This window comes from Eretmochelys imbricata, chromosome 2 (genome assembly GCF_965152235.1).
Source record: "Eretmochelys imbricata isolate rEreImb1 chromosome 2, rEreImb1.hap1, whole genome shotgun sequence".
NCBI lineage: Eukaryota > Metazoa > Chordata > Testudines > Cheloniidae > Eretmochelys > Eretmochelys imbricata.
This window is the reverse complement of record NC_135573.1, coordinates 265,500,991-265,511,601: the sequence shown is the minus strand read 5'-3', so window position 1 is coordinate 265,511,601 and position 10,611 is coordinate 265,500,991. Positions and strand designations below refer to the sequence as shown.

The 10,611-nt window shown below is 55.1% G+C and overlaps 1 protein-coding gene and 1 non-coding gene across 6 annotated transcripts in view; both read right to left on the bottom strand.

The window, feature by feature from the left end:
* Positions 1-2,476: 2,476 nt before the first annotated feature.
* The window catches only part of TBRG4 (transforming growth factor beta regulator 4), a 28,743-nt gene continuing 20,608 nt past the window's right edge, over positions 2,477-10,611 (bottom strand). For all 5 annotated transcript variants that reach the window (XM_077808496.1, XM_077808500.1, XM_077808498.1 and 2 more), the window contains exons 10-11: positions 9,683-9,797; positions 2,477-4,202 (exon numbers count right to left, since the gene is read on the bottom strand). In XM_077808496.1, coding sequence (XP_077664622.1) covers positions 4,101-4,202; positions 9,683-9,797 — 217 coding nt within the window. In that variant the 3' untranslated portion in view covers positions 2,477-4,100. The remainder of the gene's footprint in view (positions 4,203-9,682; positions 9,798-10,611) is intronic.
* LOC144261725 (small nucleolar RNA SNORA5) lies at positions 5,361-5,498 on the bottom strand. Its single transcript, XR_013345419.1, has one exon. It is a non-coding gene; the product is annotated as a small nucleolar RNA SNORA5 (small nucleolar RNA).

Genomic DNA, 10,611 nt, shown 5'->3' with positions numbered 1-10,611 from the left:
TGTTGTCCAGCACTCGCCTGCTTCCCTGGAGTGAGGCTGGCGGGACCCAAAGCTCCAGCCATCGTTCTTAGGCCCTTTCACAGCACCCCTCTTAACAGGGCCCCTGCAACGCAGGATTGGTGCCAAATAGCCCCAGGGTGTTGTCGCTTCCATGCCAGACCTGCAGCATCTAGGCCAGCGGTTGGTGCCACTTAGTAGCACAGGCTGTTGGACCCGCCTCTGTGACTCCTAGCTGAGCAATGAGGGTATTTCTGTTTGTAACGGGCTCTTGTGAGAAGGGTCCCTGAAGAGGGATGGGGCCGAGGCCTGGGTGGTGGGCACAGAGTGGAATTGGATGGTGGGGAGCGCCATGGATGATGATCTTTAGCACTCCAGTGGAACGCGGTGACCAGATCGGCGGTGGTTCCCATTTGCTGGTGTTGTGTAGGTGCGATTGTGCATTGGGGAAGAAGGCTAGCACCCTCTGCTGTATCTTGGCCTGGTGTTCACCTCCCATGCTGTGGTATTTGGGGGGCAAAAGGGTCAGTGACTTGTTTGCTTGTTTTAATTTCAAAAAGCCCCATTTCCTGTGGGCTTTCAAAAGAAACCCAGGGTGAGATTTCTACTGAGCAGAGGGGTCATTTACAAGTGGGAAGTTCTGGGCCAAATCTAACTGGACCAACGTCCCTTTAATTGATCTCAGCGGGTGTCAATTCCCCCTGAGCTCAGCAGGCTGGCCTGAAGCCTAGACCCACAGAGACCCATATAAGCCTATAGGGAAATGGGTGGCCAGTCTGGTTTGAATTGCTAGGTAGATTCCTTGTCTGGGCTCACCCCTTCCTTAGCTGCAATTGTGCCTGGATCCCCGTGTTCAAACACTCCCTCATTCTAGTGTCTCTCGTCTCTTCCCTTCAGCGTTCTTAAATGAGGTCACCCCTTAGCGAGCCAGCCAGCCTGGAGCAGCGCTGCAGCTCCCCATGTCCCTGAATCACGCCAGCCCCTTGGGGCCTGCTGTGCCCATCTCCTCCCTGTGGTTTCTCCATCTTTCCGCTTATTGCCTCAGAGCAACCCCCCACCCCCTGCTTGCTGCCCTACCCCCCAAACAAGAGGCCCCACTACTCCCCCAGTAGCTACCAGGGTGCTATGGCAGGCTAAGCACTTTCCTTCTGGAATGCAGCGCTGGGGGGCACCGGCCTTTAACGGTCTCTCCTCGTTGAATCCACTTTCCAACCCCAGGGCAGGCACATCCCAACAGCCTCGCTGCCTGAGGCATTTTGGAGGAAGCCTGGAGGGGTAGACTGCTGGGGACAGCCCTGCACTGACCCCTGAGGGAGGGACATCACCCACCTCCAAAGCCCAGGCTGCCACCACCACACCAGTTTGTGCATCACTCCTCAGCCCCGCTGCCTCCACATTAGCAGCTTTTGGACCACGTTTGTGCATCCGCACCTACCCTGTGCCGTATCTGTGGCAGTGAATGCTGGGAAAACCTGGGTGCCCCAGAGTGCCTCAGCAGGGGACGTAGTGTGTGACTGACAGACAGACAGAGCAATGCACACAGCAGAGAGCCGGAAGCCAGGAGGCCCCATGTCCACTGCGAATTACAATGTGTTGGACTGGTCCCAGAGAGACATCCATGGGGCAGCCCGGCACAGCGGCAGGCATGGAGCACGGTCTGCAGCTGGGGTTACTATCAGCAATGCTGCGACTGGACACGAAGGATGTTTAGAGCCATCCATGCCACTAACTGGCTCCCAACTCACGGTAGTGGGGTCAGATGTCTATAGCGATTCAAAGGGTGAAATGCTCAGACTGAACCTATTAGCTCGTCCAAGTCCAGACGGACAACTCCCTGTCGGCTCAGCTGATCTGAGCACATTGGAAATGTTTCCAACCCAGGCCTCCACGGAGCCCAGGGTCCCTGCAAACTCTCCCCTGTCACTGCGGCCTGTTAAACTGGGCTCCTCTCATGGTACCGACATCTCCCCAGGAATACGAGGCGGTTCCTGCTGCAGGCTGGCAGTGGGATATTGGTGCGGAGCTCTGCATTCAGCACCGAGGCCCCTTTGTGAAAGCATGGGGGTTTATTGTGCTCCAGGCACACAGGAGCAAACGTGCACCCTGCACTCGGTGCTGATCCAATCCAAAACCAACACTGCAGCAAGGAAAGGATCCTGGATCTGAACGCAGCGGAGGGGGATAGAGATGTGCTGCTGGGCAGTCAGCTGGAAAGTGACAGCAATGGGCAGTGATGCTCAGCAGCCCACAGGAAGCATGCTAGGTTATATAAGCCCTTACAAAGAGAGCAGCTGGTTTGGTATTTCTTGGGAGCATGAGGATTCAGAAGAGCCGGCAGCTCAGGACACAATCCACAGCAACTGTAATGCGTGACACTGGGGAGAAACCACCACCCTGGCTGCTGCTCCATACCTCCTACACTAAAGTGTAACCCCTTTTCCCCCCTCACAATCACACACAACTCCACTGGCTCCCTGGTTCATTTTCAGATCCAGCTCAGATTTATTGTTACACATATCCCCCAAGGCTCCTGGGAGCACAGGATTTGACCAGGTCACTGTGGGCCACAGCTCTCATCTGGTGGAAAGGGCCAGGGGATCTGAGTGAGCACCTGAGCTTGGTTTTGCACTTAATCCACAAGATAGAACCTGCCTCTGGATTCAGCTCAGAGGGATGAATGCCACATGTGTCGGGCTACTGCTGGAAACAAGCAAGGATCCTCCTTAGAGGTCTGATCTCCCACTAATAACGAGCCCAGACCCTGCTCAGTGCATGAGATCTGCCAGCCCACGATACACATTCCTGCAGGCGTTATCAAAGGCACACTGATTCTTCTGAGGCACACTGGTTCAGTGAAAGCTACTGACCCTCAGATTGATGAGAAGAACACCTCTCTCCCCTTTGGTGGACTGGGTTAGGCCATGCGGACGCCGAGCGTAGATAGCTCTATCCCGGCCGCAATGCTCACAAACACATGGCTGCTGCTGCTGCGGTAGGTAGAGACCTTGTCCCAGCTGTGTTAAGATGACCCAAGTCAGCCTGATTCCACAGTCTTGGCTGAAAAGAGATTCCAGGGAGAGAAAATACCACCTGGAAGCCTGCCCTGCTCAGTTCATGATCTTCAGGGCCTTCCCCTGCTCGTGAGCAGGAGGAGGAGAGCACTGGTTAGCAACTAGAGCAGCTAATGGGCTAGGAATCCTGGGTTCTAATCCTAGCTCCTGCCCATGACTTGCTGTGACCCATGGCAAGTCACTTCACTGCTCTGCAGTTTACCTCAGAGAGATGAGGCTCAGTTAATGTACATAAAGCTGTGAGATTGTAACATGAAAAGTGCTATAGAGCTGTAGGGCTCCAATCCAGCCAGGGGCTTCTAGGTCTCCTTGTAATATATTCAGTGTCTGGGATAAGCCACTAACAGCAGCCCAGGAGGTAAATTCACTTCTTCTGAGAGCCTGCGTAGGACCTCATGTTCCCTCCCCTTCCCCCAAACCCTCCCACACTGGAGAGAAGCAAGGGAGAAAGCCCAGCTGTAGAAGGAAGCTACCAGTGGAACTGCTCTCAGGCCACAAGCAGCTTCTGCTTCCATTCTGCACCGTCGCCAGACAGCGCTGAGAGGGCAGATAGTTCCGGGCAGCCTCCTCCAGCCAGCCGAACAGGAACAAACAAACAAGCTTCCAGGCAGAAGGTAAAGAGAGGAGCTCTTCAATGTCCACATGCCCCTCCCCCTGGCCTCTGCTGACACCAGCCCCGTTCACCTCGTCCTGCCAGGGACGAGCACCCACACCAGCCTTGGTGAGCACACTGCATGCACGGGGAGCAACCCGAGGGCTAGCCGGGCATGCAGGCTGTTACACGGGCCCCCCTCACTGGTGAATGTGCAGTGGGGCAGCGGTGCCCCATGCAAGTTGGCCTGTACAAGAGGGAATTTATTCCAATACATATTTATATACACAACGCTACCCACACCTCTGCCTTCCTCCTCCCCACCCCCGGGGAGCACAAGGCCCATTCACAGCAGCTGCACTCCAGTCGATTGAGGCAATCCTCTCTCTGTCTCACGCTGGATGCAAAGACTAGAGTCCGTCCGTCGTCAGGTTCGGGGTTCATTTAGCCATCTCTGCCCCCATGGCTTTGTTCATTTTGTCCTTGAGGTAGGCTTCCTTCTGCCACTCCGATTTCAGCTCCAGAAACTCATAGTAGGGAACCTGCAGCAGAAGAGGGCAGGGAGTGGGGTCAGGACTGACAATGGGGTGGCTGTGCTGATCTCTCTTGGGGCTGGGCAGTGCTGTGGAGCCAGCTTGCTTGGCCCCGGTGGAGAGAGGCAGGAGTGATCAGCAATCAGCCAGGTGATATTGACCAGCCCCCAAAAGAGAGGTGGTCCCTGCGGTGAGGTGTCTAAGGGATCACAGCCCCAAGCCTGCCGGGGACGCAGAGCGACCCTTTGGACAACACTTCCATCATGCCCAATCCCACTGGCATGAGACTGCCTGGCTCTCCTCCGGGAGCGTGGTATTAGCACAGACCACGGGGGCGGGGCGGGAGGGGGAGTGTGTGTGCGTGCGTGCTACAGGAGGCAGCCTCAGCTTGAAAACAGATTCCCTCTCCCTAGCTGCCTCAAGAACCACGTGGAGCAAAGATACAGCCCTGGAGAGTCTCAGCATGAGACTCCAGCAGAACCTAACCTGCCTGGAGAGGCAGTTACAATCAGCCGGCGTCTCCAGCCCACTCCAGGGAGGGAGAGCTCTCTGGCCACCTCACTGCAAAATGCCCGATGGGACCCAGCTTGTGTGTGGCTGGCCTGGGCTAACGGCGGACAGTATCTAGAGCGCTCAGCACCCCGCAGCTCTGCAAGATCTCCTATCTCAAAAGCAGTCATGCAACTAGACGGTGCACGGAGGACTAGTGACCCCACATCTCACCCCTCCAATGGGTGGCAGCCGCACCAGCTAAAGTCATGCCCCGTGACTGCAACACAGTTAGCTCAGCACATGCTTTTAAAAATGCTTAGAAATAAATAAGGGTAGTTGTGGACGGAGACGCTGGAACCCTGGTGCATATGCGGAGAATGCACTGCGCTGGGAGCCGGGAGCCGCTCCGCTCTGCGCCAGCCATCAGGGAGCAGCCTGCAGGCAGTCCTTGGCCCTTCTGCCAAGACCGCCACCGAGGGAGCTGCTGTCGCGGGGAGTTTCTACAACGCAGCCGTGGGTTTGCTCGGAAAGGGGCTTAGACACCCAATCTCCTTTCATGCAGGCCACCACGCAGCCGTCACAGCTGCCATGTGACGCAGTCCTCCGCCATTCTGGCAGCTGAAGGAACATTTCCTTATTTCAAAGCAAGATCAGTACGGTCTCCTAGCCCGCACTGGGTGGCTGTAGTGTGTTTTTATTCCCAGCACACAGTGATAGAGATGTGGGGCCCAAGAACTACAGATGTTGCTGTGGCAGCTGACTGGGTCGGTACCCACCAGGACAGAGGCGAGTACTGAATTTGACAGGGCTGCAGGAAAGTGACATTTCCTGGCTAGCCCTGTGTAGGTACTATGCTACTGTTCATTGTAGCATGGGCGCATCGCCTACTGCTGGGGGGGGGAGGGGGGGAGTGTCCACGCCACAAAGGTGGAAGAGCAGCTTGGGAAGCGTGCAGAACAAGCAGGCAGTTCACTGGCAGCTCCACCAGTGTTGCTGGCAGCTGGCCGCCCGCTATTATTAACGGAGTACTTGGGTAGCAGGGCCTCTGGGGTTGCCAGTGGCTCTGATGCACATTAAAAAGCTGCCAGCCTCCGCCAAATCAGACACACTGGAGCCTTTCATATACCTCTCCAAGCCAGGTGGGGGCAGCGTCTTACACGGATGTTTGAAGGTTGTGTCTATTCAAGGCTCTGAAGTAGTTTGTATGAACGGTAACTTGCAGGAGGCCTTTATAAATCTTCAGTGCTTTAGAGGCACGAAGTGCTACAACCAAATACCAACTATTATTATTAAATGGATAGGCAAACTCACTGCAGCCACTTCTGGGGTGGAGCACAGCCGCTATTCAATGGAGCACAGCAACAGTACAAAGCTAGTAGCGATGAATACAACACCCCACCCAAATTAACATCAGAGAGGCAACTATCTAAAGCAGAGGAGCTAAGATGCTGACTCTCCAGGAAGAATCAGAGGAGCTTTAATGAGCACAGGTTTAGCTTCTGATTATTTTTTATTGGACACACAGCATTTCAAATGCTAATGGTCTAGTTCCTTCTCTTCACCCACCCACTTTATTATCACTTCCCACTACCAGGGCGTGGAAGGCAGACAAAGCACTGATTTAGAAATGAGGAATAAGGAGATGCTTGGCAACAAGGGATACTTAAGCTTGCAGCCGTGTGGAGAGGGTGCAATGTGTAGCCCATGGAGAAGGCAGCTGGGCCAGGCGGGGAAGACCCACACTAGGCAGAATGTAAGTCACTGGTCTATAGATCCCACAAGGAAGCCAGGGCCCCAAGGCAGCACCGCAAGAGGCAGTGGGAATTCTGGCACTAGTTTCAGATCAGGTCCTGCCTCAGGCTGTCGATATCGGCCACAAACTGGAAGGAAGCCGACTGTGCACTTGCTTACTCTGGGATACGGTCTACTCAGCTGGCTTTAGTAACAGGTGAAGGTGGCTGGCGGGCCCAGGGAGGGTGGACGAGGGGAGCTCCGCGCCTTGCTTTCCTGAGCCAACGTCGCTGCAGTTACCAACAAGCCTCAGAGCGCAGGCTTCCGCAGAGCCTACTGCTTTCTCAAGTGTGGGCTGCGGATTGCGGTCCATGGAGCAGTGGTGGGAAAAGGCACTGGGCTGGGACTCCAGTTCCTGGTTCTGCCACAGACTTTTTGAGAGCCCTGGGCAAGTCCCTTAGTCCATGTGCCTCAGATGCCCACTGGGGCGAGACTCCCTGGCCTGGGTCCTGCAGCAGCTCAGACTCCGATCAGTATGGTTCCTTCTGGCCTTAAATCACAGTCTCTCTAAGATGCGGGATGATGCTTTGCTGCCCCCCGGGGGATGAGAGAATAAAGAATGACTGAGGAGAACCGGCACACAGGGGCCAGACAGGCACCTAGATAGAAAGGTACTGAAAAAACAGAATCCTATCGTCTCTGCCTTTGGATCAGCAGCTTTCCCTCCAGCTGCACTGGAAGTGTGGGACTAGAGCCGTCCCTGGGAAAGAGATCTAGTCATTTACACCAGGAGAAATCATTACAGCTTGGTAGGATTCCCCCTCTATATATAGCTCAGGGGAGCCAGAAGCTGCAAGGAGCTGGAAAGCCCTCCAAGGACCCACAGTGACAGCAAGTGGGCAGGGCGAAGAGAACAGGACAGGCTGTGGAGAAATAGCTAGAGGGGGAGTTCCGTTGTGAGCGTCGTCTTGCTCCTCAGATACTTAGCGTAAGCGTTGCACCGAATGCAGGTGCTGATGCAGTGCCTAGAAACTGGGGAGCTTTGACAAATGCGAGGAAGGGGGAAAGGAGAGGAGGTGTTGGGCAGGAATGAATCTGCAGAGAAAGAGGGAACAGGCTAATGTCTGGTCCACAGAAACAGTAACACCTTGTATTGAGATAGCACTGGAGGATGGTCAACCCCGCGCTAGCTAAGTCACACAACAGCCCAGGGAGCCAGGACCAGTCCCACTGATTCCCGGGGGTTATCAGCCACCATTGTGGGTAAGAGGCACAGGCCCCTTGAGCAGATGCAGCGTCCTGGATCAGGCCATGGCTGACAGCCGCATGGTGTGTCTGCACTAGGGCTTTGCATTAGTAGTGCAGTTGCACGGGAGGCTGAAAACGCCCGTGGAAACAAGGTCCAAAGCAGAGAGCCAGCGACTCGCCCAGCAGCACCGAGGGAGAGAAGGTCAGATCCAGGGTTAGATCCTTGGCGTTTCTGGCTCCCAGACAAGGCTGATCAATGGCCAGATACTTTGATGGGCTCTCATTAAGTGCGGTTTATAGACTAGATTTTCTAGACAAGGACCAGGACCCCATTTCTACGGCACCTGGCACCTCTGCTGTGCCCAATCAATAAACAAATCCCCTAATAGCTTCCTCACGCACAGGCCCATAGGTGATGCCCAGCAACCTCTGCTGGCCAGAGTTAAAAAGGCAACGCCCCAGCATTCAGCCTCATTCGAACATGGCATACAGTGTCGCCCCTCTGCTTCCAACCTCTTTGCTGGGACATTTACACCTGCCTCTCCAGAGAGGGGTGCTACCAACCACCTTCCTTCAGTACAAGCCTGAGCTATTACCCACAGGACGTGAAATAATGAATGACTGGTCCGCAGGCAGGCCTCCTGCCGGATGGATCAATGGGCAGGAAGAGGCAGGGCTGACATTTCACTTCACTGTCATCCCCCCAACTCCCCCATCTTTGGGGTCTAGATCAGTGGGTGGTCAGGAGAGGATTGTTTGCTGATCCCAGGGGGTTTGAGCCCAGGTGACCTACAGACCATCTCTCTGGACACGCAGGGACGGAGACAACACTGGGTGCCCCACCCATCCCTCTGGTTGCCTTGACAGGCTATGCTTAGGCTGTATGCTCAGAGCTCTGCCCCTCCTCCGTACTCTCTCGCCACACTGAAATGTACGGGAGTCCCAGCTGCTGGGGCCAGAGGCAGCCCTTGATTATGGCTATTAAAGTGTCTTCAAACCAACAGCAGCTGCAGAACACACAGCAGCTAAGACGCACGCTGGACCTGCACAGCAGAGTCTTCTCGTCACAATGCAAGACCCTTTAACAACTGGCCCCCAAGCTGAGCCAAAGCACCTCCTTGAACCTGCTCAGAACAGGGGGTCCCCAAGATCCACGACCATTGGAAGTGGGGGTGGGGGGTAACTTTCAAGCGACGGTGATTTTTGGGTGCCCAACTGGAGACTCCCTGCAGGGACTTCATTCTTCAAGGGCGAGTGCTCAGCACTTCCTGGGAAAAGGCCCCTTAAATTGGACATTTGAAAAAAACCTGGCCAATCACCTTGGCAAAGCGTCAGACTGAGCTAGGGACGGTCACATATCCCTAGAGATGCAGAAGAGACAACCAACAGGGCTGCTCTCCTTTGGATGTCAGCCCCTACTGCTGATCTGGGACCACTTTAATATCAGTTACAGGAAGAGACCCACTAGGCCCCTTCCTTAGTCACCATGTGCGGGACGACTCCCTACAGCCCAGTCACTGGGCTCTGGCAACTCCAGTTTGCGGCTCCTCCCTGTTTGTCTGGGAAAAGTAGTCCCCAGCTCTCCCTGGCAGGAAGTTCTCTCCTTCATCTCATCTCATCGCATTAGACCGACCCCCTCTCCTGCACCAACCTAAATAATCCCGCCCCCGCCATGCTCATTCTGCAAACCTTTGTCCCCGTAGTCAGCTCTGAGGCCAGGTCTCTTCTGTATCCAGCTCATAGTCCCCTTTCAGATCAGTCCCTCAGTCCCAGTGATGGTTTTGGCTGCTGCCTTTCAGGTAACTCATGCAATGAATTTGGATCACTGAGCGAGGCCACATTCCTCCCAAGGGGAGAGGGAGACTGGAAGGGCTCCTGGCCATGTTTATTGGGCTACCTTACACCACTAAGGTGCATGCTGTGCTGTTCGTCAGCTGTCGGGTAACGGAGGTCGAGCCCCAATTCATTCTAGTATTGGGAGCAGGGGGAGAAGGCCGTGGCCCTCACTGGCTACTCACATCCACGATCAAGAACCCAGCGGCTTGCAAGTGTCGTCGGGCCATGGCGAAGCGGCCCAGCAGGTCCTTGCTTCTGCTGCTGAAGTTTGGGAACTCCCACCTCAGGAAAGCGATCCTGTGAGGGAGACGCACACAGAGGGAAGGGGCAGAATGACTCAGGAGAAGGCGCACACTCAAACCTATCACAATCGAGAGCGCTGTGTACCCTGGGCTCTGCAGGCAGGACGCTTTGCTGGCTCTGAGCAGCTGCCACTCTGCAGAGTGCTGGCTCTGAGCACTTTGCAATGCTACGAGGAGCCACTCTACCCAGCTGCGACTGCTGCCTGCTCTGGATCGGACAGGGCACGAGCGCTGGCATGCTGGATCAGACCCCAGGCCCACTGACTGGCGTCCATTATCCTGCATGCAGCAGTCACCAATATCTAATGCTTCAGAGGACAGTAACAGGAGCGTCGCAGCCTGTTCAGGTGTGCAGGGCTGCACGTTTGGGGTCAGGAGCAGCAATGCCAGGGGCCAGGGGCCGGGAGATTAGTTCAGGTCCTGAGGCAAGAGATCAGAGGGCCCCTGTCTGAGCATTTATAGGCACAAGTACTATGCCCAGGAGATTACTCAGCCCTGCGATTTGTTTGGTGTGTGTGTGTGAATATGAATGCTGGGGAAAGATGCTAGAACAATTTAACCACAGAATAAGTCCAGCAACAATGTGAGAGGGCAGTTTAGTCCCCACGGCCTCTGATGAGGGGCCAGTTACAGTGGCAGATTGATGTGGACACTGCTCCACCCGGCACTAGACCGAGATCGAGCCAGACACTACTGACTGGAGTAGTGCTTCGTAGGTTTCAGTCTCAGCATCCATGCCGTTGCCGAGCAATGGGGCGCTAAACCTTGAAGGCCCAAGCAGGTTAATAAGGAGAAAGAAAGGGGCCTTG